The 27,193-nt window shown below is 39.6% G+C and overlaps 1 protein-coding gene across 20 annotated transcripts; it reads left to right on the top strand.

Moving 5' to 3' along the window:
• Positions 1 to 27,193, top strand: c2cd5 (C2 calcium dependent domain containing 5). 20 transcript variants are annotated; one of them, XM_030135834.1, is made up of 32 exons: positions 1 to 321; positions 789 to 896; positions 1,044 to 1,130; positions 1,287 to 1,458; positions 1,553 to 1,648; positions 2,023 to 2,178; positions 2,276 to 2,513; positions 4,749 to 4,909; positions 7,923 to 8,011; positions 9,231 to 9,266; positions 10,529 to 10,637; positions 13,348 to 13,401; positions 15,169 to 15,283; positions 15,378 to 15,476; positions 16,790 to 16,901; positions 17,019 to 17,098; positions 17,459 to 17,645; positions 17,741 to 17,905; positions 18,749 to 18,793; positions 19,273 to 19,413; positions 19,501 to 19,564; positions 19,708 to 19,769; positions 19,991 to 20,089; positions 20,206 to 20,295; positions 20,389 to 20,467; positions 20,702 to 20,794; positions 20,891 to 20,959; positions 21,562 to 21,594; positions 21,906 to 21,977; positions 23,809 to 24,002; positions 24,095 to 24,241; positions 25,483 to 27,193. In XM_030135834.1, exons 2-32 carry the CDS (start codon positions 807 to 809, stop codon positions 25,609 to 25,611), a joined length of 3,363 nt encoding a protein of 1,120 aa, XP_029991694.1. In that variant the 5' UTR covers positions 1 to 321; positions 789 to 806; the 3' UTR covers positions 25,612 to 27,193. The 20 variants fall into 20 exon arrangements, with proteins under 20 accessions (XP_029991694.1, XP_029991689.1, XP_029991688.1 ...); XM_030135829.1 differs by having other exon boundaries at positions 21,906 to 22,007; XM_030135828.1 differs by having other exon boundaries at positions 21,876 to 21,977.

The raw sequence follows: 27,193 nt of genomic DNA, 5'->3' as shown, positions 1-27,193 counted from the left end.
TATGAAAACTCATTCATCACGAGCTGTGTCTTGAACGTGCTAGCCGTTGACTTTAGGCGCTAACGTGTCCTGTGTGTCATGATTTGATTATTCGGTCGTAGCGGTGCCCATACGGGTACCTTACTCTCCATTTACTCGTAATATTAGCTGGTGAATATATCAAATTTAAACGACACACTCTTGCTTGCTGAACTGGGAACTAAGGTCTCGTGTTATGGGAGAGACACGGAGGTCAGACGAGCGGTGGGCTGTGAACTGTAATGTCCGAGTCCAACAAGCCTGCGATCGCTTTAACAGCTCTCTGTTGATATTGTAGCACTGGTAAGAACGATACTATTTGCAATGGGTGTAGCAAGATAATACTGATGTTACATAGGAGGTGCCATTGCGGTATGATTGTAAAAACATGGCCGATCAGGTAGAGCTTTGGAGACAGACTGCAATGCAGTTAAGTTAACCTAGCCTTAAGTGGCTTTTCTTGCTAGCTTTGCTAACCTAATCTAGCTAACTAACAACGTCACTTGTTCGTCTTGCAGACCACCAACAAGTCGTTAAGTTAATTGTTGCAAATCTAAATACGCTAACGCGCAATTCTTGTTAGTTATTACTCTTAGTTATTTGGTGGGGTATGTTGACGGGAGGGGGCTCTCCACACTGTCAACAACACATGTCGTGTAATTAGGTGACCCCCACTTGACCATTCATGACTATAATGCAGATTGCAGCTGGTGTCGGTTAAAAAGCCAGTCTGTTAAAGAATGAACTGTATGATTGTTACTTATCCACAGATCATTTAAGACTGAATCATGCCTGGAAAGCTTAAGGCCAAAATAGTGGCCGGGCGCCACTTACCCGTGATGGACAGAGCCAGTGACCTCACTGATGCTTTTGTAGAGGTGGGTAAAGATATTTTCAGGATTTGTTGTTGAAATGAACGATTATTCTACATTGTTGATAAGATTTTACCATGGAAGGTACATTGTTTTTAATCAAAACAGTAAATGAAAGCTTTAGGGATGTGACTTTTGCTCTGAATTTTCCAGGTCAAGTTTGGCAACACAACTTTTAAAACGGATGTGTATCACAAATCCCTCAATCCACAGTGGAACTCTGAATGGTTCAAATTTGAGGTAAAACACTTGTGTTTATACATCCCAAGAAGTGGCTGTATAAAATGTATTTATTTCACTTGGATACAATTTGTTAAGCAGCATATTCCCTAATCTCAGCTAAAATCTTATTTTTGCATCCTTTTTTTCCTTCCTTTGTCCTGGCTGGATACCTAGGTTGACGATGAGGACTTGCAGGATGAGCCATTACAGATTACAGTGCTGGACCATGACACTTACAGTGCTAATGATGCCATAGGAAAAGTTTACATTGATATTGACCCGTTGTTGTGCAGTGAGGCTGCCTCTGTCATCTCTGGCTGGTTTCCCATCTATGATACTATTCACGGTAAAATAATGCACTAATGTGATAATGGTAGGCAGACCATTTATGTTATGTTTATGACCATTTTCTAAAAGATTTCTGTAATATTTACTCTTAGGTATCAGAGGAGAGATCAATGTCCTTGTCAAAGTGGAGCTCTTCAATGATTTGAACCGCTTCAGGCAGTCATCCTGCGGGGTCAAGTTCTTCTGCAGTGTGTCCAAGTTTACATTTCTCTTTCAATTTTTTGTTTACACTATAAAATGCATAATGTGATTGCTATGTTTAATGTGCACATTGCCATTTGATTTTTGATAGAGTATAGATTGTCTTTTGTATACAGCAGTAATCTATGACGCAAAGATGTCCTGTATATTTAATTATATTTATATGATAGAAAGAAAAAAATAATTTTTCAAACTTATACTGAATGTGCCAAGTTTATTAATTACAGCATCAACAAAATTACACACAGAACAAATATATATGTATAAACAAGGAATATCACCTAAAATCTTTACAGGATCAGTATACAAAATGAAAAATAATGTTCTTTGTTGTTTTTTCTTTATTTTTTCTGCATGGCAGCCACATCCATTCCGCGGTGCTACCGAGCAGCAATGGTGCATGGCTTTGTGGAGGAACTTGTGGTGAATGAAGATCCAGAGTACCAGTGGATCGACCGTATTAGAACTCCTCGAGCGTCAAATGAGGCTCGGCAGAGGCTCATCTCCCTCATGTCTGGTGAGAAGATGCATACTATTCCACTGTTCTTGTTGGTTATAGAGGGAATTCTTCCCTTTTGCCTTTCTGTCTAACATAGCTGTGTGTTAATGTGTAGGAGAGCTGCAAAGAAAAATTGGTCTTAAAGTACTGGAGATGGGTGGGAATGCAGTGGTGGGCTACTTGCAGTGTTTCGACCTGGAAGGAGAGTCGGGCCTGGTGGTGCGGGCCATAGGTACCGCCTGCACACTGGACAAACTCAGTTCTGGAAGTGCCCCCAGTACCAACACACACATCCACCCTAATACAGCCCCTGCTTCCAATGCCTGCAATTCTCCTTCTAAGGATGGAAAGGAGTGAGTATGACCCCAAAAACACAAGCATGGACCCTTTTACTTCTATGTGCAAGTTTTGATTGACTATGTGTGAGAATGGGGGTAAATGCTTTATGTGTGTATGGACAATGACTGTATGTTAGTCTGTGTATAGTCTTGCAGTTACTCCTGTGTGTGTCTCAGTATCTTTGACTCCCTTTTGTAGCTTGTGTGTCTATTATGTCATGTGTTTTGCTTCATGAAACTAACAACACACAACAAATCCTGAGACACACACATGCACAGTACACACACAGCCACCCCACCCCCCCCCTTTGCTCTTTTAGACTGCTCTTGCATGGCTTTCTGCTCTACCTCTGCGTGTTCTAGTGCTGCATCTTTTAGTATCTAGCACATGTGTGTTCTGAATGTCATCAGCTACAGATGGTTTACTCCCTCTCTTTGTCACCCTATTACTTTGTAAGTTACCCACTTAATGTGAGCATAATCTCAGTTGAATGCATGTATGCCCCATATTACATTTATACAATCTATTTATGCATCAGACCTTGTAGCATTGTCTCTGTCAGGGTTGTATACACCCTTTAAGACTTCAAGGGTGAAACTATGAGAATACTTGGGTTTTATGGTGTTAAATATAGTATTAGGGGTCGACAGATGTGCTTTTTTTAATATGTAATGAGACCAATGACCAAAATGTATTTGCAATAAATATATTTTCTGTAAAAATTTAAATCCTTTTGAATAACATAATCTCCCCAAAAAATCTTTGTTGAAATTAAAGAAAACTTTTCATATTATCAAACGTCCAAGGAGTTCACAGCTACATTTCTTATAAAGAAGAGGGATCAGAGTCAAAGTACTGTTTTTTTAATTAAATGGATATTGGGTCTGATAAAAGTTATACTAATATTTGCAAAAAAAAATGCTGAATGAGATACCCTCATTGACCGTGCTGAGAAATGGTCGACCCCTGATATTATACATTTAATTTTATTTGTAAAAGAGACTCATGAATAAGAAAGAAGATTGCATCCTTCTCTTCCCCATATAATTTTCTCTCTTATTTGTCCTATAAACGTTTTATTCTCATTTTTGAAATGTTATTTATAAACCATTACTGCAAGATGTAATTTAATGGGGCTTGGGGCATTTTTATGTTTTTTTGACATTTCTTGCTACGTGACATCCCTGGATGATATGTCTTTTGATCCCTGATATGTTTGCATCCCTGCTGTGTTTGTCTGTAAAAGACAGAAAGTGAAAGCATGAGTTTCCTGCTGCTTACATGGTACAGCCTTCTCTTTGCTCTTCTTTTTTGTTTGTCTCCCTTTTCCACTCTATTGCACTGTTGTGGTGTTGGTTTTGTGTGCATCTCTTTCTTCCTCTCTGGCTACATTCGGATTGGGACGTTTTTCACTGCGTGTGTCCAAATCGGTCCTCTCTCTTCCTCTCTGCGTGCTGATTGGCCCAGGTCTCCCCTAGCCCACGGATGCCGCTCCACCCACAACAGCCCAGTGCATTCGGCTTGCAGCTCGCAGAGGCTGTCCCAGAACTTCTCTGTCTCTGTTCCCACACTCATCTTCACCGGTACGCAGAAGCAGGGAAGGAAGTGCATACAGGATTATGATAGAGGATAGGTGAAGTAGGTGGGGAAAAGACATTTGCGTTAGTGAAGGGTAGAGTAAAACAATGATTTAGATCAAGACATCTGGGGAAAAAATGCCCTCCATCGACTCGGTTTGTTTATGTCTTTTGGAATAGGCCCCCATTTTCCTGCACTTTCATCACAGAAAGTCCTAATGCTCTCTACTTGCTCCGCAGTCAGGTCCCCACAAAAATGTTCGACATTTGGCTTTAACCCTGAGGAAGAGCCTAAGATCTCTCTACAGTCACCTGACCTTTGCTTTAAACTGCTGGGACACATGCTTCAGCTCGTCATCCTCTGTTGGACCCAACCTTTTGTGTTTGCCATGTTACTTTCTTTAGTTTTGTGTGTCTTTTGTGTTTATTAGTTTTTTAATTTTTGCTTTCCATGCTTGCATTTTGTTCTTCAGCCATCTGCAGCACCTCAAACACACTTCACCCAAAACAAACAATCCACAAATGAATAAGAAGTCACCTTCCCACTTACTGGGAACATTGACCCACTTCCTCATATGCACACAGACACACAGACACACCCTTTACACTCACACGCCGAGGGTGAGGTGGTGACTGACTTGGGTCTGTGTGTGTGTCATGTTCTCCTGGCAGGCCGGTATTTGGTGAGGACCTGCCCTCGTCCTCCGGCCCGCCTACCCCTTTCAGAGCCCTCCCCACCTCCTCTTCCTCTCCTCCCCCCTTCTCTCCCTCCAAGCCATGCAGCCGCCAGTCCTCATCATCAGACACAGACCTCAGTTTGACGCCCAAGACGGGTAAGAACAAATGGTCCCACCCTCCATTTCTTCCCTCTCCTCTCAGACACCTCATTGTGGTGCTATTCTGATGGTGTTTTTTTCCTTTTTCTCGTTGTACAATTTATTTTTCCACATTAATTTATTGTGAGTGGTTTGTCATTGCTGTTCCATTATCCCACTTTGCTCAAGAGCCTGGTGTGTCTTCATTAGGGGCACAGTTTTGTAAAAATGCTACTTTACACTGAAATTAATTTAGATTTTCATGTACAGTATGAAGACACAACAGATCTCTTCATGTTACTTTTGTTACTATAGTTGTTTTTGTCTTTAAGTAGAAGCATTGTGTCTCATGAGGGGCTGTTATGGATCTAAGGTAACTTCTTTATTAGCTACTGTTGAGGTTAATCAGTGAGTGAAAGGTAAGTTTGGTAAAACCGTATTTCAAAAAAGGACAAGTAGAGCACATTATAATACAGCTGATCTATAAACAACGTATAGGCTGAAAAGTCTTCTTAATAATGCTGCTCCTCTGACCCCTCAGGAATGGATGAACCATCTCCCAAGCCTACATCCCTCCTTTGTACCCACTTCACTATTTTTTACCTTGATTACTCTTTTGCTTAATGAGCTTTTTCTCATTTTCTTCCCTTTTTTTCTCCCCTGTCTGTACTTTTGTACCCAGCAACCCACTGTGGTCGTTGGTTTAACTTCACTTACCTTTCTACACATTACACATCCAGTATTGGGATACATCAGTAACAGGAGCATTCTGCAAATTTAAAGACGCATGTAATTTCAATTTGTTACAATTATTGAGAAAATTTTGTAATTAACATTTGCATTATAAATTGTAGTTATTAATCAAAATATTGATGATTACAAAGGGATTATGTTAATAGATTGTAGAATAGTATATATTTTTTGTAATACAAAAACACCATGCTTGTACAAAATAGAATTCACTCTATTCCTTTGCATTTTTTTTCAGTGCAGGAATCTATGCAGTGATTTCACTATCAAAAGTAGGAGGGCGCAACCTACATAGAAACAAGCATAAAAACTGAAGAGGTAAAAACAATATTGTGGGGAGAAAAATTATTATTGCGGACATAAAAAAAGTGAGGGTGCATACAATTTAAAATGCTCACTCACTTTTGCAAAATCACCTCTTACTTTCTGATTTCCACGCTCTTTTGTTCTCCTTGCTCTTGAGTCTTCACTGAGCTACACTTGCTTCCAATTTTACTGGGAATGACGACATGGATTAAAACTCAACTAGACGATCATCGATCACTACCTGGGAATTGGGTTCAACGGCGTGTCTTAGCAAAAATCTACATTTGGAGGATGAGCACTGTATGGAGCCATGGGATCTGGAGAAAACGTGAGGCTTTTAATCAGTCAACTCGCAAATATTGATGCTTATGTGCAACGAATGTGACATAAGGACCCCCTTTTTAACTGATTATTATTTAAATTGACTATCAATATTTGCTAGTTGACAGACTAAAAGCCAAACATTTTCTCAAGATGCCATGACTCCACGTAGTGCTCATCCTCCAAATGTAGATTTTGACTAAGACACGGCGTTGATCCCAGGTACTGATCATTGATCGTCTTATCAAGTCTTAATCTGTAATGTCATTCCAGTGAAATTGGAAGCAAGTGTAGCTCATTGAAGAATCGAGAGCGAGGGGAACAGAAGTGAGCATGGAAATCAGAAAGTGAGAGATGATTTTGGCAAAGTGAGCGAGCATTTTAATTGTGTGCGCCCTCTCAATTCTTTTTAGGTGTCCACAATAATAATTTCCTCCACACAATATTATTATTTTCACTTCTTCAGTTTAAGTTTTTACACTCGTTTCTATGTAAGTTGCGCCCTCTTACTTTTAATGGTGAAATCACTCCGTAGGAATCAGCACTGTTGTGAACAACACTGCTTGGGTTAAATTTATGTTTTTGGGTCTTTTCAGGTTTATTCTGCTGAAACATGCATATCTTAAAAAAGTAATCACAATCACTCTTTTAATAGGGTAATTAGTAGTTTGTAACCTACTGGATAATGATTTCAAATTAACCTTCCCAATACTGAACACATTTTATTTCTGTGCATTCCCATTCTCTTCCCATTTGTAACAGCTTTCTACTTGACCTTGGTTATTTTGCAGTTGCCCACATTCCTCATTACTCTACCTGCTATTTCTTTCTTTCATCATATCTCTGTTTTTCTCTATGCACCTTCCATCTGTGTTTCTGCTATACAGAGGACCCCCACTCAGTGAGACGCAGGCCTGGGATCTTCCTCTGCCCCAGCTCCCCTTCCCTCTCCACAGACATTCTGTCCATTCCTGGTCCTGCCTTACTGGGCAGTGGTCCTGGCTCTGCCCCAAGAGCTACCACCCCACCCCTTCCCTGTACCACCAACTCAGACTCTGCCTTGCTGAGAAAGAGCGTGTCCTTCACTGAGGACCTGCTGTTGGTAGCCTCTGGTATAGTAGGACTGCTGTGTGACATCAAGTAACAGAACCCTTTAACAGCACAGTAATGATATCTCTTGGGTGGATTTGTCACAAGAGATGTGTGTTCTTAGATTAATATAAATAATATAATTGGACCAACACAGATCATCTAACCTGGAGTTTCTGAAACTGCCAAATGCATGGTAAATGCTCGACCTCAGAACTGTGAACACTACTATTGACTGACAGTCCTGTTTGGCATTCTCCACCCACAGCATGCGTTTTAATGTGTTTATCAGACATACTCCTACTCCTACTCCTACTACTACTATCAGACATACCCAGTGATTTTATATGACGATATTGTCAAGAATAGGTTGATGGGGAAATGGTAGATGAAGTTATTGGTCTAAGACTTGTATGTGTTGCCCAGCAACCATTTACCCTTGATATGTCACAGTAACATTACTACTGCAATGTGATGATGATGATGATGATGATGATGACTTCTAGTCCACTTATGTGTCTATTTGAAGTCACAAGACTGAAGCTAGGCTCTCCTCTGTTATTAGGAATGGGCAGTGGGGGCAGCGCCGGGAAGGATGCAGGGCCCCTGAAGACTCTGCTCAGACAACAGACGCAAACAGCTCTTGAACAGAGGGTATGCACACACTCTCTCTTTCTCTCTCTCTCTCTCTCTCTGTCACACACACACACACACACACACACACACACACACACACACACACACACACACTAGGGGTGTAATGGTACAGAAAAATTTCGGTTTGGTATGTTTTCGGTACAGGGGTCTTTGGTTCAGTACAGTGAAGGAGACCAGTGTGTGTGTGTGTGTGTGTGTGTGTGTGTGTGGGGGGGGGGTGCGTTCCGTAACTACTGAACACCAAAAGTGAAAGTAAACATGCTTCGAACGTCCAATCCAGCTTCTGTGGCTGAGAATTCAGCAGTGGTGCGCGCCGCTGCAGAATGTATATAGGGGAAACCCTGCACATGGGTTCTGCTTGCGGCCACCCTGCTTCCCAAGTGTTTCTGTTCTTCACATAGGCTACATGTATTCGTTTGGTACACCTCCATATTGTATCAAAGGCCCCAAACCAAAACGGTTCGGTACAAACAAGTGCACCCTTACACCCCTAACACACCTCTTCATTCTCAAATACAGTACATGCAAACTGTTTGGAGACATTTATAGCTTAAGTGTGGTTTGTTTCCGTATGGGTATTGAAAGTTTGTTGATGTGTAACACAGGTAAAAATATTATTAGGTTTAGTATTGGAGTTTGTGCAGGTCCATGATTGGATTTAGTGCTTGGTTGAAAAGCTTGAAAATAATAAACGTGAAACCTCTGGACTTCATGTAGCAAAGGACTCTAGGAGGACCTTTGGCTGTGAAAGAATGTACAATCTTGTTTTAACATCAAAAGCAACAAAATACTAACATTTTCTATTTATTTAAATTGGCAGTCTAAACAATAGAATGTATTTATTCATAATGCATATCATTTCATTTGACAATAATTATTAACATTTTGTTGTCCTGCTGTTATCATTATTTCAGTTCACACTGACACATTGACTGTCTCTGGCTGTGAACAAGGTCTAGTATTTTTTGATAAGAGGTCTTTTAAAAGTCTGAAATTAAACTGAAACCTGCACAAACTCTCTTGTAAATTGGAAAAGCTAAACTTGTATTCCCTTAGTGTTCATTTTGTGACATCTACACAGTGTCACATGCTAGTTTTTAAACAGCTGCTTTCTTTGTTATACATAGCTGACATACACTGGTGAGGTGTTAAATGTTTTATGAGGATAGTGTTTAAGAACAAGTAATGTTCCTTTCTCTTCGCTTGTGCTACTCAGGGAGCGTCCTCCTCTGGGTTATTGTTAAACGCCCGGGTATGTCCCACAAGTGTGACCCCCTATCCTCTCTCTCTTTCTCCACATCTCCCTTTACAAACACCCTGACAAACTGATGGCCGCCACCCAGTCTGCATCAACTCCTAATGTATCCCTTCTCTGCTGTTTGTAGATCTCAAAGGAGCAGGCTGGGTTGAGCAAAATGTGTATCCGTAATGTTGTGTTTGCTTGGAACCCACTGCACTCTAAAAGATTCACAGACATGAGGAGACCGGGAGTTGAGTTCCCTTCAGCTATGAAGGGCTGTGTGACTGTGTGTGCCTTATTGGTACTTGTGTAAAACACCTCTCTCCTCTTTGACCTTACTTGGTTTTGGTTTCCGGTCTCAACAACTGAAATGAGCACGTTCACCTCATCACCTCATTCTGGCCTTTTTGCTCTAAGTTTAAGAAACTGTTAGATGTGTTTATTCTTGGAGCATTGGACAAGAAAGAAACTAATTGTAATCCCACTTGATTTTCTGGGGGCCTAAGACATTCATCCCATACACATGCATGGTTGGAGAATACGTTATTTTTGGCGGTGGCCATGTTCCGTTTTTTTTTTTTTTTTTTTTCACAAATATGATCATCACTTCCACTTCAAGAAATGCTTAAGGCAGTCCAAGTATATCTAGCTCTTCTTGTGATTAAATGCATGAATTTGCATTGCATCATTTAATTGGAGACAAAGGACCAACTGTCTTGTTAGTACACAAAGAGAAGCATGTAAAACGTTATCCTAATCTTGAACCAGGACCATCTGTGTCTGTCTCTGCCTTTCTTTGACTGTCACTGTCACCTCTAAATGTAACAGATGCATTTATATAGATTTGAAAGGATTGGATTTAGAATCAGAATGTTCTCAATCACTTCCAGATCTATTTAAAATGCTCTTGGGTTTGTGTCCACAAGAAAATCCTTGGTTATACACCTTGCATGGGTGGATCATCTTCCCACACAATCCTTGCTGCATGGTAAATTCTTGTGAAATGTCCAAATGATAAGATGTTAAGTGCACTTGACACATATTTAACATGCCTTGCTAGTGCTTTCTCCACTTATTTTTTTTAAATGGAGGCTCAAACATATATTTGTAGAGTTTAGTTGTATTCTGCAGTGCACATAGAAAATTAGCTAAACTTAAACTTTCATCCGAACACAGACAGAATAGATGGTCACAATACTATCGTTGTTTAAAATGTATTTAACAGAAATTCACTGGAAAAAGTGTGTTTTCATCTAAGGGTTTTGTATCGGCAGGAGTTCCCCTTCTTCACCTTGACATCTTTCCCACCTGGTTTTCTGGTTCATGCGGGTGGAGTGGTTAGTGCCCGCTCTGTCAAACTACTGGACAGAATACATAACCCTGGTGAGTTGACTGCACACAAACACATGATGTCCTAGTGTAACTTGTCCACTGTCCTGTGAAATGATATGAGTGATCTCCTCCACTGACCTATAGTGTGAAGTGTTTGGTCTTGTTGCTACTGGCTGTTAGTAAAATGCTTCCCACTTTACCCTTTTGACTGTCCCAGTCTGTTTGATTGTTTTGAGAAATTAAATACGTCAGTTACGTACACAGCACTGGTCCAAAAGCAGGTGAAAGCTGTTCCTGGTTACATACACGGGCTGCAGATTTGTAGCATTTGGATGGAAAAAGGTTAGGAAAGTCCACCATCATCTGGCCCAAACTGTTTTAAGGATAGGGGCAACTTTCACCTCGTGGTTTGACTGACTGGCTTTGTGTAATATCCAGTTTGTGCAGGTCATGTGATGGCTGTGTGTGTGTATGTGTGTGTGTCTGCTGTGCTGCGGTGCTGCCCCTGGAGGTGAGGTGCAGTAGTGGTGCATGGCTCCAACTTGTTGCCTGCTGCTTCTGTTGTGTGGTGTTGTTGGCTGCAGGTGCGGCTGTGGTGAGGTGTTGTGGTGTTAAATATGCTGTACTTGACTTGTCAAATAGGCCTTTCTCTATGATGATATCCAGATTCAGTAAAGTTCATATGCCTGCCAGCCCCAGAAATCATCTTTATTGCTTGGTATGATGATAGATGCTTACTTTAGCATGTCTGAGGTTTTAGAGAAAGGGAAGTGCTTCTGAATGTGGGCTCGGTTAGGATAAACACCGCTCTTTTCAGTAGTGGACCAGAGAACCTAAATTGGCTACTTTCATGTATAGCTGCTGCCATGATAATGAAATTTAGGGATGTGCCGATGCCAGCATCGGGTATCAGCTCAATACTGAGCGTGTGTACTTCTACTTGTACTAATAAAAGTGCTCCGTTACAACCATACCGATAACACTTTACAGCAGCGTGACATTCACCTCATTGTGCAGCAGGTACGCGGTGGAGGAGTAATGTCAGCTGTGTGGAGATTTTTCAAAAATAAACGGTGACAAAAGTAAAGCTGACTACATGTTATGTTCAGCCAGATTGTCTAGGGGAGGGGCAAAAACTAGCTCATTCAACACTAGCAATCTGATAGTGAAACTGACAGTGAAAGGCTGTTCAGCTCAGTGTGACACATTGTAGATGAAAACAGAAACAGACTCACAGCTGATACTGCAGAGAAGCTTCTTTTCATCAAAAAGAACCTGCCCCTGACTTTTTCAAAACAGACTTAGTCCTTACAGCCAGGCATGATGACATAATGCATCATTTCAGTTGTTCTGCCATGGTTTTATGTTGGCACTGAAATATCTTGTTACATTTAAGTAAAATGTGTGGCAATGCCATGTTTGTTTTTTCAGCTGAACTTTAAAATGTCAGTAATGACAATTTGTTCCGCTTGAGTGTGTTAATTTAGTGAAATGTATGGCAATGCCATGTTTAACGAAAACATATGGTTAAATGTCAGTAGCAGCACTTTGTTACAGTCAGACTGTAATAATGACAATAAAGCACATTTTCAAAAGTAACTAAGAACTGTAATGGTATGTAGTACTCATATCAGTACTCATTACTGGCAAGTAATCAAATAGAAGTACTTGTACTTGGTCTGGAAAAAAGTGTTATCCGTGCATCCCTAATGAAATTATCCTGGCTGTTGGTAGTTATGAGTATTTTAATGGCTTTTTTATTTGTTTTATCCAACTAGTGTAGTATAAGACTAAAAACAGTTCTAATACATACATAATGTGAAAGAAGAACCATTTTGTGTCTAATGTATACATAAAAATTACACTATTGCTTCTTTTTACCCTTTAGACCTTGCAATCAGAATTTGTACTAGCTAGATTCAACGGAAATACTTAATATTCAAAGCATGTTACAGAAATGTAGAAAGACCACTCAATTCAAGACATGGAAATAATGATGAAATATGTTTTCTGTTTTATACTGCCGAAGCAAAATAATTGCAGTTAGCCTAAATTATTTCATTAAGGTCTTTATGAAACAATAATGACAGACCTACATTCACGTTAATCCACTAAAAATGTGCGAGCACAGTTTGCACGTAATGCAACTAATAAGGTTCTCCGAAAGTGCATAATCGCACCATGTCTGGTAATTCGGCCAACCCTCATTTAAAAAATGTGAGTTGGCACAGAAAGTTTTGGATAAATCCAATTAACAGACAGACCAATAGCTGTGAATGATTACCGGAACTGAGCCATCCAGTGTAAATGTATTAATAAATGCTGGTTTTGGTGCAGTTCTAGTGCTTGGATTCAAAATGATGGTTCAACTTGGAAACCATTCTGAAAAGAGTCCTGTTCACAATCACTACACTATAATATCAACTGCAGAGCAACACTAAGTCGGGAGAGTTAGTCCACTTTTCTGCATGCTCCTTTTTCTACTTATAGCTTCTCTTTAATCCTTGTTATATTTGACTCAGGCTTCAGTTTTCTGTGCTCAGTTTTCTCTCATCTCTTGTCTCTCCTTTCTTTGTTATTCTTCTTTTAAAATTGTTTTAGTAGATCTAAATTTAGTGTGTCTTGGCGTGGTGACTGTGGAGTGTTGTCTGTAATTTGTATAGTGACTGTGGAGTGCTGCTATTGTGCTGTGCTTGTTTGTTAGACTGTCTCTTCTTTTCTTTTTCTCTCTTTTCTGTACTAACGGTGTGTTCTGGCCCAGCCTTGGGTAACACGCGCTCTTACAAACTGCTAGACTGGAATAGTGTCACTGCAGGTATTTTCCCCCTTTTACTGCTCTCACCCACAGGAGTGATGGCAGCTCAGTGAAGTGAAAGGCTTCTTTGTACCCTCTCACCATGCACCCAACATTAATATTTAACCAGCTTTGGCCAGCTAGCCCATATATTGACCAACAAATTCAGTTTTAGCCTAATACACATGGATGAATTCAGTGAGCTGCCATTCTCTTAATAATCTGTGTGAGTGTGTGCTGAGCTGAGTTGAGCATGCGCTGTTTCCCCACCCCACCCCATTCAGCCTGGCCTGGCTACCCCCTCCCCCTCACCCAGCTCATCCTGCTGCACAGAAGAACTGCAGCTCTTCCCTAACGTTGTCCCAGCGCTGTTCTTACGCTTCCTGAATCGGCATTGTGGTCAAACCTGTCTAGACCAGAGGAGGTTTAGGAGGTTTACTCTGTGACAAAGAGCCACTGACCGGGCATGTGCATCCCTAACTCACTGGGCCGTATTCATACTGAGAGAGCGAAGGAGGAATGGATGAATGGATGGAAAGCAGGCTGATCAGATGGATAGCATTTTAGGAAAATTACAAAATGGATCTGGCATGTATGATGGGGAAGGAAGGAACGAGGTGAATGTGGGGATTGGAGGAAGTATGACAGTTTTCCCCTATCTTAAAATCTAGACTACATTTGATGGACTCTGGTGAATGAATATGGCCCTTCTCTGCCCATGAGCGTGCACATGGTCATGAGCGTGCACGTTGGTGAGCCTGTGCCTGTGTGACATGCTGCTTCTGGTTTAAAGGAACCCATCTTGTGGGCCTGATGCCTGACCATCAGTCATTGTTATTCATCTCTTCAGTTGATGTCCCATTCTTCTCCCCATTGATCCCTGTCCCTTATTCCACCAAACAGCTGAGTTTCTCTCTCTTTCTTGGGCTCAGAAAGCATGTAGCCCTTCCAGAGAGTCATGAGGTGCGACTCAAATACTCTAATGACACCAACACACAGATTAGAAAAAGATTAAACTGAAAACTGGCAGGAAGATCTTTCGAACAATGTTAATTAAACAGATGGCATTAGATCAAAATTTCACAACACTATCGAAACACATCAGTGGTTTAGCCTAAGTATGATGAAGGCTTTAATTTATAATCTTACACCACCAGAGTTGAAAAACATTCTTCACCTATTGGATAGTGCCCTTTGTGATTTTTCTTTTTTTTTTGTTCAATTATTTTTTTATTTTTTACCAACCAACAAGGTTTTATTTTTTATTATAGACATACCACCACAGCTAAAACATAGCATCCTGGCTCCTTTTTGTCAGTGTTATTGATGAAAAGGAGATAAAACAAAGAGAGAGACAACCAATTTGATGTCGGATAATGTGCACCGAAGGAATGCCAATTAAGACATTAAATACATGGAACTAACCTAACCATTGACTTCACCTTCATCAACGTCAAATTGTAATTAATCATTTTCATTGTCACTTTGTTTTACAACAGTAGTTGGTTTTGGCTTGCTTTGATACACTACTTAACTCACCAATCATTCATCACATAATAAGAAGTGCAGTGTATTTTGTCTATTTTCTGGTAAGTCAAATTAGTCAGAGATACTTGACTAGATATCACTTTCTTGTCAGTGTGTTATCAGGGCAGACATATTTTAATCCAGTTTGAGAACAGCAAGTTGAGGTTAGTTAAGTATTACTCACTATTTTTTCTATAGATAATTGAGCCAATGAGACATCTTTTGTAAACGCTGTCTAATTTAGAATTTTGTGTTTTTCAGATGAACCAGAAACTCGTGATGCCTGGTGGGAAGAGATTCGCCAGGAAATTAAATCTCATGCCAAAGCTCTTGGTTGCCATGCAGTTGTGGGATACAGTGAAAGCACCAGCATCTGGTATGTGCATGGTCATAGTGATGTTTCTCTGACTAAAGTCAGTTTCCTAAATGATGTAAAATCACACTTTTGTTACCTTATTTCCTGTGAACAGTGAGGAGGTGTGTATCTTGTCAGCATCAGGCACAGCAGCTATCCTGAATCCTCGGTACATGCGTGAAGGCTGTCTAGACATCGGAAGCACCGACCACAGGTTGTTTTTGAAAACTGGGCAATAGGGCTGCACGATTAATCGATTTTAAATCGAAATCGGATTTTTTAATTAGGACAATTTTTAAAAAAGGGAAATCGTAAAATCGATTTCATCTCTCTCGTGCCTCCGGGCCGCGCGCCTCCGCGTGCCCGCGGGCTCCCGTAGGCTCTTCCTGTGACAGCGGTCTGTCACAGAAGTCTGTGTAATGACCGGACTTTAAATGTGTTCATGAACCCGCAGTACTTATACCAATATAAGCCGTGGCTTCACGCACGGATCCCGCAATTGAAATATAACTGCAAGCGGATCACTCATCTTCCGTTGTCCCGGATCCGTACCGTACTGTCTTCTTCTGAACCGGGTCCGGGTCTCGGGGTCATCAGCCTCAGCAGAGGAGCCCACACAGCCCTGTGCCCACACACATCCACCAGCTCCACACATAGAATCCCTCCAGCGTGTCCTGGGTCGGTCTGTTCCACGCACGGATCCCCCAGTTTAAACAGAACCACATGTGGATCACTCATATTAACCTGGTCCACATACACACGACTGATGCCTGTCACTGACTGACACTGGTATCACTGCTGTGGACCAGATACCCAGAAAAGAAAGAAAAAAAAACTTTTTTTTTTTTTAATAATTAATTTAGTCCTCTTACTTGCTAAATTTTTCATTCACAAATGTAAGTTCTGTAACACAAAACCAAATATTATTTATGTTTTGTAAGATGTTGAAATTTATTTAAAGCTGTTAGATAAATGTGGAAACAAAAAGGTTGTAACAACTATCAGTATTTGCTCTGATTTGGACATTTTCTTATAGTGTATTCCCCCTGACAAACTTATGTTATTTTCTTGTTGTATACATTGTTTGTATACTCTACTTCATTTTAAAGATTTAATGAAGAGAAAAAACAAACTGTAGGTTCATCACGTGATCCCATCACAGCTTTGAGGTCAGAGCAGTGGCTTGCATTGTGGGCTGCTCACGAAAACGACATGCTGACTGCTGTTGCCTTTTCTAGTTATACCCAAAAATCGAAATCGAAAATCGAGTTTTTAGAGGAAAAAATCGGGATTTTTTTTTTTGCCAAAATCGTGCAGCCCTACTGGGCAAGCTGCATGTTAATCCTCATCATTAAATAGTCTTGTTGGGTTTCTGTAAATTGGCTTAAAATTTGATTTGATTTGATCTATCTCTCCTTTATGTGAAGCACTTTGTAACATGTTGTTTTAAAAAGTGTTATATAAATAAAGCTTTACTTGCTTACTTGTGGAATGGGTTGTGATGAGATGGTGCGTGTTGTTTTCCAGGTTTGAGGAGCCGTCTCCCCCAAGCTGTGGCTTTTGTCACATCCCATATGACGAACTCAACATGCCTTTTCCTGCCCAGCTCACCTACTGTTACCACTGTAGAAGACAGAAGGTCTCAAATATTTTACTTACGATGACATTGATCCTTCAGTAAATAAAACCACTATGATAAAATAAGGATGACATGCTGCTTAAAATTGTTGTGCTCTTGTTTTTTTTGTTTTTTAAGGTTCCTGATGTGCTTTTCACTACAATTGACCTGCCACCAGAAGCTGCTGTCACAGGGAAAGGCTGCCTTATTCAGGCCAGGTACAATGAAGTTTATTAGCAACTGGGATATTTCAAATAAGAAATACTCAACGTTATAGAATAAGTATGATTTACTACAGTGTAATGTTATACATGTAGTCCTCTATATAGAAATCAGGTTACTCTGCCTACTGAGACACTTGTTTGGTGAAGTAACATAAACAAACATAAACATAACATAAACAAATGACCTCTCTGTACTAAACAGACTCCCAACACAATCTTCACCTGCATGCAAACACAAACTTCCATACCCAATTTTTAAGAGTTTGCTTAAGCAGAAATCTTTAACAACAACTGAGTATCACAGACACTTATAAGTAAATTCTGAGCTTTACGGTCCTTTTTGTTTTTGTCCAGGCTATGTCGTTTAAAAAAGAAAGCCCAGGGAGAGGTGAACGCAACAGCCATCTCTAACCTGCTGCCTTTTATGGAATATGAGCTGCACACCCAGCTGATGAACAAACTGAAGCTGCGGAGCATGAATGCTCTGTTCGGCCTTCGCATACAGATCAGTGTGGGCGAGAATATGCTCCTGGGTCTGGCTGTAGGTTAACATTTGACATTGAATGAATTAGACATACAGGCAATAGGTGCAACAATGCCTTTAAGATATATATATGTGTGTGTATGTGTGTTAAGTCTGCCACAGGAGTGTATCTGACAGCCTTGCCTGCATCAGGGGGCATCCAAATTGCAGGGAAGACTCCCGGTGACCTGAGCAATGAGCACCACATCTTGACCATCCAGAAAAGAATCAACGACACCATAGCCAAGAACAAAGAGCTCTATCAGATAAACCCTCCGGTGAGGCACACAACATGAGCATGTACAGTGTTTATGGCAAATAGGACCCCGCAATCATACTGTGACTTTTTATTTTTCCCCCAGCTTGTGACAAGGAAATAAAAAACATAGAATTAGAGATTTTTTATTAATTTTTTTTTTTAGCAAACAGTGAAAAACCATTTAGAATAAGGAACTGTATAACAATGGGGTTTGGTCCTCAAAACAACTTAAAAGTCTTCAAATTTTATCAAATCTTCATGTGTCTTAAAACACAATAAACATATTTGACCTATGATGTTAATGTTAGACTTATAAAATCACATTAATTTTAATCTTGCGCTTAAGCCTGTTTTTAGGGAAAAAATGTATTTCTCACACTATTCAGAAGTGAACAAATAACACCATTAATGCAAAGTGTAGCCTAATTAGAAATGATCAGAACACACCCAGTTAGTGTGTGTAGTTAAACATGATACCTCCTCTCTTCCAAAAATACTGTCTTCTAGAATTAATACTTTACAATTGTTTGAGTACATTCACCTAATTCAGGTAAACAAATTTTCAATTAAATCCAGCTTTACAACAGAAAAGTCTCATGTTGCATTTGTGACACACTTAAAAAGGTCTTAAATAGTCTTTAATTTTAACCTGCAAAAATCCTGAACAGAGAGGAATATCCACAGTATATGGTAGTTAAAGAATATAGATTTATACCTTCAATTTACATAAACAAATTAAATGGTTGTGGTTATTTATGGTAACTATGTTGCACTGTTAACAAGACATAATCTTACATTATACTTAGTCTAATGTACATGACTCATTAAGAACCTACCCCTCTTGTCTCTCTCGTCATTAAAGAAATTATTTACCCTGGACCCTGAGGTGTTCTGCAGCGTAAACATGGTACTGAGCACGCCAACTTTTAGCTGTGAGACACAGCAAAGCATGACAACTATTTCACTTTATTAATCGACACCACCTATACTCTGTTTAACAACTCTTAACCGGGGACGTTTGGGAGTGGGACAATGTATAACCCACTACAGAATCACTACTCAAGGGCAACCCACTGTAGACTCATTGTATCTCACACACACACACACAAACACTCACCTTTTGTATGTTTTTTTTTTTTATGATGTGTGTTTGCCCCACTCCTCACTCCTCCAAATCCATATTCAGATTAACAGCAGCCATGTGTGTTTGGGTATGACTGACTGGGTCCTTGAGTGAGTGTGAGCATGTGGTGTGTTATTAACATACTCAGTGTACTTGCTGTGCAGCTGGACAGATGTGAGACGCAGATGGGGGGGGTTGTTGTGTTGTTCAAGTGTTTATCTCATTGCCCAGTCTGCTTACACATTGCGTGTCTTTGTTTGTAGGAATTGACAGAGGAAGCAGTTGGCTCTCCGATTCCTGAACCTAGACAACGATCCAGACTTTTCCGCTCCCACTCAGAAAGCTCAGATGAACTGTCAGAGCTGGATCTCTCCCATGGCAAGAAGGATGCTTTTGTCCTAGAGGTGTGTATAAATTAAACTCGATGAGATATTCATGTGTAAGTTTTTCCTCCCCACACATATGCAATGGTTTGTTGTGATTTTGAATAGATTGATGACACCGATGCTGTGGAGGACATCCACTCCCTTCTCACTGACACCCCTCCCCCCACAGGTCTGTGCCATCCAATCACCCCACAGCAAGTTCAGCAGATTCACATAGTCATCATCACATATCCGCTCAAATTATGTCATTGCTCTGTTCAAGCTCTTTTTATTTTCTCTTTCTTGCTTTCCTTATCACATCAATTTCTCCAGGTTTCTACAGCTGCAACACAGAGATCATGCCTGGGATTTATAACTGGACTTCAGGAGTACAGGTAATTTTGCTTCCTTCAAAGATTAATACAAAAGCATTACTTTGAGGAATTAGTTATTTTCATACAGGCATTTAGTAGGAAGGAATTTAGCTTGGCAGGGTTATTTTCATCTGTGCACATTTTTGGTATTTTTTTTACCAGAATCTGAAGATTGACATGGCATTTCTAAAGGTATGGTAGTGTTTTGTTTATTTTTTTACACTCTGTTCCTGTTTTTACAGATGTTTACATCGGTGAGGGTCTTCAGGTTAAGTAATGCCAATCTTACTAACCAAGGCTTGAACAAGATCTTCACTGACCTATGTGAGAATCTACTAAAGGTAAGAATCCTCTGTTGTCAGTAAGTAATGACACAATGTATTGGGTGTCATGTTGATATTTGTGGCTTGTTTTGAATGATTAGTTATAAAACTGCAATTTATCCTGTCTGTTACAGAGTTTTTATTTCAAGTTGCGCTCTATGATTCCCTGCTGTCTTTGTCATCTCAACGTCACTGTAGCAGTGCCAGAAGAAGAACTCATTCAGGTGATAAGGAAATTTACATCTAGTAGTAATATAATTGACAAGTCCTGATTAAACGTTGCAGTTTCTCAACTTTTAGCTCCGTTTTCATGTTAGGTTGCAGTGACTGCAGTTGCCATGACGTTTGACAAGGACCAGACTCAGGAGAAGCCTGCAGAGAAAGTCATCCAAAAAGGTCTGTTTGTTTAAGGAGGTCGTTCAGTTTAGTTACTGGATTCTATCCTCATACAGTAACTGGGTTGAACATACTTTAATTCATGCAGAACACAAAAAAGCATTTCTTCTCAGTAGAAGGGAAGTAGCACAGCGAGTTTTCAAGACTATAGAACATGCTATTCAGTTTAAGCTATAGGGGAAACATCCTTTCTGTTGTGTTTGTTTGCTAAAGTGATTGTGTATATTGTTTCAGGGAGCGGTGAGATTGAAGAGCAGCTGCAGTTTCCCCTTGAGCTATGCGCAGACTCATCATCCACCAGCACTCAGCAATCGTCCAAAATCTCAGGTATCACCCATTGTTTATTATTCTTTTTTGCTCCCTGACCTGCTTCTGACCTCCTTCACTAACAGGCACTGCCACTCTCCTCCACTAACGCTTCAGGTACAGTCTCTTTACTCACCCCAGCTGCAAAACTCTGCCATAATCAGCTGGTTATGGTTCGTTCAGCAGGTAAATGCATAGCGGTGTCTCATAGCCTGGTGTGTTTGGTTTTGCTGTAAATTTAGAAGAGGTGTGGTGTTATCTAGATGGGATGCTGTGACTGTTGAGTAGAGTCTCCCCTTTCAGTAAACACAAAAGATGCTCTTGTTACAATAGTCATGGAAAATTAAAACTACTAGAATGAAATGTCTAGATATAGCAGTGAACTGAAATAATTTGAATACAAACTTCAATGGAAATGCAACACTAACTCTAAAAAAAAAACAAAAAACATTGCTGGTAAAAGTGTGTTCTTTTATGCTATCATATTCAGCTTCAGTAACTTAAGGCTTTCGTCATAATATTTGACAACTACATTAAATTCAGTTATGTGAAATAAAAATAGTTAAACCTACTACAAATTAAATAAAACTAAGCTGAAATTAAAAACTATTCTGAATGACTTGATAAAAATAAATGTCATATTATTATACCTCCAGTCCTTGGTAAATACAGATTAGAGATGGAGTATTAAAGTAGACTGAACCAAACTAAAAGCTCAGAAATGCATGCTGGGTTTGTCACACTGTACAAGAGATGGACATTGATACATGTGTGGATGTGTCCAACAGGTGTCCCAGAGACTTCCAACGTCTCATCCAGAGGTAAGCCCCCTTCGCTCATTCAACATCCTCCCTGCCCCACCTCCCTGCTACCAAAACTACAACACTGCTGTTTTGACTTCTCATCCTTTTGTCTCGGACAGAGTTATCTTGCACTGCTCCCAGACCTCATCCACTTTTGTTCTTTTCTGTTCTTCTGTTCGTTTGTTGGTTTTTTTGTGTCCTGTTTTTATTTTATTTTATTTTTTTCGTTTTGTTGTTGTTGTTATTGCGTATGTGTATGTTCGGGTGTGGGTGTGTGTGTTTGTGTGTGTTCTCTCCAGCTGCCTCCGTTGATTACGGTTCCTTTGCAGACAGATGCAGCACCTGGCTAGAGCTGCTTAGGCTGAAAGCTCACACCATAAGACGAGGATCAGTTAAGACAAGTAGGAGGACACAGTCTCTAGCACACTCTGGTGATCATATACACAAATGCAGAACACGGTTTCACAATGCAGTCCCACAAACACACATGAAAGAATGCTTGCATATGTGCACACACACCCCTCCATGCATGCCGCTGGGGGGCGGAGCATTTTTAATCAAGCACCAGCTTTTTAGCTAAAGTGTGGAAGTTGGTGCCCCGCCCCTCAGAGGGATCCACAATCAACAGCTTGGCTTTGAGATGCCTGTAGCCATGGTGACGAAGTAGCAAGAAGTGATTTTTATTTTCATTCCCAGAGGAACTGCTTTAATATGTTTGTTTTCTTTCTTATCTGCTTTTGCAATCTAAGCTGAGAAACACTGCATTTTTCAAAGAATGTACAGAATACTAAATCGTCTTGTATATGATTCCCACAAATCTGAAGATGTAATCATGTGGAAAAGACCAAGGCCGGTATGGATAACCAGCAGGGTCTAATCTGTAAATTATACAGGATTTCATTAAATGTTTTGTATTTATAAATTAAAAATCATAAATTGATAAATGATTTTACAAAAGATTTTTTTTTTAAAATCCATATGATATGCCATATGATAACCATCAGAAGCCCCTTTTACACAGGACTTCTGTTACGGGAGTATATCGCCTTTATTCCGGAATGATGTCTGTGTAAACAAAATGGTGGCATCATTTGGTCCCACCTTTATCGCGGCTTTGTAACACCTCTGGAGGTTGTAACAGCCGTGATAAAGGTAGTAAAGAAATGATAATGTGAAAGCGTTTATTAAAGCAGCAGGTAAATTAGTTCCCCCTTATATACTGTACTACACCTAAAAACATCTCAGTTTTTGAATCCACCTGTTATTTTCTCTATTTTAAACTTGGATTATTCAGTTTATTTTGAAATTCCACTATTTATTTAAGAATGTATTACTACATTTCTTTATTTATGTCTGCTTTCAGTCTTCTTTTCATTGGCCATTACAATATTTAAATTATATTTCATTTTATGGATGTGATAAACCAATTGTAAAATCATTCATTAATTTATTTTAAATTCTGAACTAAATTCTGTATAATTGTTTGTATGACCTCCATAGTCCTTCATAAGGTATTGGGTGGGGGGTGGGGCAATGCTGTTCTGCAAGATCTGGTAACATTTTCAGTCCTGTGCACAGTAAGTGAACTACAATCTAATGTGTGGCTCTAAAGGTTCCTGGTTTGATGGATGTAAGCCACAGGAGGTAAATCTGCAGTAAGATGTCGGAGCATCTCTCACACTCTGGCTCGTGTACATGTGCCCAGCTCAGTTCACAGCTGTTTCTGTCCATCTCCATTTCTCAAGCCTCTTTCACAAATGCAAACAGATATAAATATTCTTTTATTTACTTTACTGTACTGCAAATACTGTATTCACACATGTAAACATACACAGCTGTGCCCAGGTCTGTCCGTCTGTCTGCAGACACTGTCTAACTGTCTTTTGTCTGATTGTCTTAAATGCATGACGTGCATGGCAGCACCTGCTTTTCAAGTGAATGTCTTCACACCAAACCTCCACACACCTGCATGCCAGGTTACAAATATTTGACACAGACACATCAGTGTTGTGTGCACACACACTTTACTACTTCTGTGCACGTGTTCACAGGATTGCAGTTTTTGCACGTACATTCCACAAATACATTTCTGCTTCAGATATTCATATCCGCTTTAACTGGTTCCACTATTTTTGAATGTTTCTGGTGTCTCCATTTCCTTTGTCTTCCTCTACCCCACTTCTTGTTTATCTCCATCCTTTCGGACCTCTCCCTGCTCTCTGAAATGTGCAGTTTCATCTCTGGAGCGCGGCAGTCCGTTACCTGAGGGGCGTTCCCGCTCGCTGCGCTCCAACCGATCATTCGGAGGTAGTTCAGTCACCGTGGTGAAGATGACGCCGTTATCCTTCCTCCCTGGGACACGCATCATTAAATACCTTGGGATCATCAACATGTTCTTTATCAGAGAAACAACATCTCTACGTGAGGTACAAGTTGTGTGACTGCAACAAATGAAACATGCATAGATGATTTGTAGAAAGATGTCCACACGTAGAGCGCCTCTCTTCAATCTCTGCAGGAAGGCGGTGTTAGTGGCTTCCTCCATTCATTTATAGCGGAGGTGTTCGCTATGGTTCGAGCCCATGTAGCAGCCCTTGGTGGCAACGCGGTAGTGTCCTACAGCATGAAAGAGTGTGTGCTGATGGAAAATCCAAACAAGAACCAGGTACTTCACACACACCTGTGCACATTTTATTCCTCTCATGTAACGAAGACCCTGTTTACACTAAATGTGTGTTTATTATCACCAGGACACATTGTGATGCAGTCACTCAAACCACTTGCAGAGGTGGATCAGGATACGTTTAACAAATGTATTTTGTAGATTAAACACTAATTCATTATGATGTGAAAAGGAGGAATCAGTAAAGTTTATCAATATGGAAGATGGTTGTGGTGATGGTGCTTGAAAACACTGAAATGAGACAACAGAAGAAAACTACAATAACTATAAGTAAACAAGTTAAACTATTTCAGTGACCATTTTTCAGTTTTGGGACCTATTTTGTTTTTGCAGTAACATTTTTAAACATGGATATTTGACTACACATACGTTCTTCTTTTATTTTTACTGTATTCAGTGGGTAGATGACAAGACGACAATACACAGAGGTATTTTCATTTAATTATTTGTTCTATGAAATCAGAATGGAGAAAAACAAATACATGTATCTTAAGATTTATTGTGTGATTTTTATTGTCAATTCTATTTTTTGTTAACTTTGGTTTTATTTATACATCTGAATATTTGTTAAAATCAGTTTTCACTTTAGTCATATAGAAGTGTATGATCATCTGTAAACTAAACAACAAATGTACATACAATCAAGGACACAATATGACAGTTAAAGCCAACCCTTTGGATCAGTTCTAATATTATCGACATACAATCAAACACTAATTAGTTTTTGAATCTTTTAACCCTTTTAAATGCCAGAGTATTTGTCACAATGCCACTATGTTTTCAAATGAAAAAACAGAAAATAATCATTTTCAGTACTACATGCAAAGTAATTTTTTTGATGTTGAATTATTACAGCCTGGGATTTTTCAGTGATTTGTCAATGATTTCATGATTCAGTTCAGGACTGATTTTTCTGCATTATTATTTTTTGCATACTGTCAAATGCTCTGAGTTGGGATGGCTCATACTTGTCATACATATTATTTCCTGGTAACATTTTTGTTTTCTTGCCTAAATCTACTGCTTGTCTATGACGGTTATACCTTTGCAAGGCTCTTTGGGAGTAACATAGGCACTACCAGAATCTAAACATGAGAGGTCAGCTGGACACTCAAGATAACAAACATGACAACTGAAATGCTTTTTAAGATCAAGTGTAAACAGGGTCAAAGTGTATTTATTGGTTACAGCCAATTTATTGGTGTTGCTTTGTTGGTCTCTAGGCGCAGTGTCTCATAAATGTGAGTGGTGATGCCGTCATCTGTGTCAGAGAAACCGACCAGGAGCCCGTGTCCTCATCCACAAACATTGGACAATCCTGTAGCAGCGGAACAGACGGGGGGGCTACATGACACTGAAACACAAACCCTCACTCCATCTATAGGACACTTAATTTGAGGAAAGACACTTTTTGGGTCTAGCCGTCCAAATATGAGGTTTGTATATCTGCCTTATAACTTTGTAAAATATCCAAAGGTTTGAGTTGAAGTAATGAAGAACCAGTACTCACACATTTACAAGAACATACAGTCAGCATTAGCAGCAGTTCAGGATGGTGTTTTTGTGTTCAGAGAGCATTTGTGCAGAAGTTACTGACGTGGTTATATGGGAATAACATGAGTATTTTGTAATTTTTTTTTTGGTTAAAACAACAGCCAAATGACCCCTGTGTAACTTTGTCATGAATTACAGCCGTCCATATTGGCTTCAGTATGTTGGCCATCACAGTGTGTGTAGTCGTGGGTGACACTTTAGGCAGCTTCGTCCAGCCATAGTTCACAGGAGTCCTTAAATTGCCACGCCAAAAGGGACAGTTTTATACCAACATATGATTTTAAACAGTCAGATTCTCCCCCCAGTGTTAGGCTCTACTTCATGTAGTGTTGAGATTAAATTCCTACCTATCTCAGATGATCAGAGAATGAGTGTGCCAGTCACAACAAGTATTCGAACTTCGACTTGTCTTGTGCTCGAAATCCAAAAAACTAAAACTAACAGTATATGTTGATTTCTAGGCTTTTTTTTTTTTTTTTTTTTCTAAATATGATTTTCTGTTTATCTGTATGGATATGTTATGCTACTGTCATAGTACTGATCACAGTATCCTATAGATAATGCAGTTACTCAGAAAGTGTCAAATGGTGATTTCACTGATTACGTGGGGTTAATTACACAAATCTAATGTTGCGTACTTCTGTCATCACATTGCAGATATTATATGCACATACTGTTTTTCTAAGTTGAGTCAGGCATTAAAGTGATTTATTAATAAAAACTAACATTTTATATTAATTCATCCTAAAGTGATTAAATTAGAGCAACTTGCCTAAGTGTAAATTTATAAAAACATGCCATCAATCGTAAACTTTTTCACTTTGGGGCCTAGCACAGGGTGTATTTTCATAGGTTATTGTCTTTTTAGATTGTTTTGACTGACTTAAATCTAAGTGTGTTTCTTGTCGTTACTTCTTGCTCTCTGTGTCAAATTTCACATCCAGTTGCCAAGCTTCGTCACTGTCGCTCTGGCATAATAATAATAATGATCCATCTCCTGACCTGTTCTACTCCAAACACACCTGTCCACTGCTGGAAATGAGTATCTTGTGGTGTAGGTGCCACCTAACAAAAATATATATATAAATAAATGGTGTAAATGTTCTCTAGAAAGATATTTTTATAAACTTCAAAACTCATTTTGCCTGTGCAATGAATTCCTGATGTTTTGACTGTTGTCAGAAATGTAATGGTACTCTAATCAGTTTGTGTTATCAGCAGTTTGTACTCTGTTTCCTTTATATGTCTCTAAAACTTGAATGTACATACTTAGGGGCTTTTTTGCTTTCTGACTAGGAGCATGCAGACCCTGTTTTTATTGCCATGAATCTGTATGCTTGCCTGGAAAGTCAAGTTGCACAATAAATTCTGTCAAACCAA

This window comes from Sphaeramia orbicularis, chromosome 6 (genome assembly GCF_902148855.1).
Source record: "Sphaeramia orbicularis chromosome 6, fSphaOr1.1, whole genome shotgun sequence".
NCBI lineage: Eukaryota > Metazoa > Chordata > Actinopteri > Kurtiformes > Apogonidae > Sphaeramia > Sphaeramia orbicularis.
This window is presented reverse-complemented; position numbering and strand designations above follow the sequence as displayed.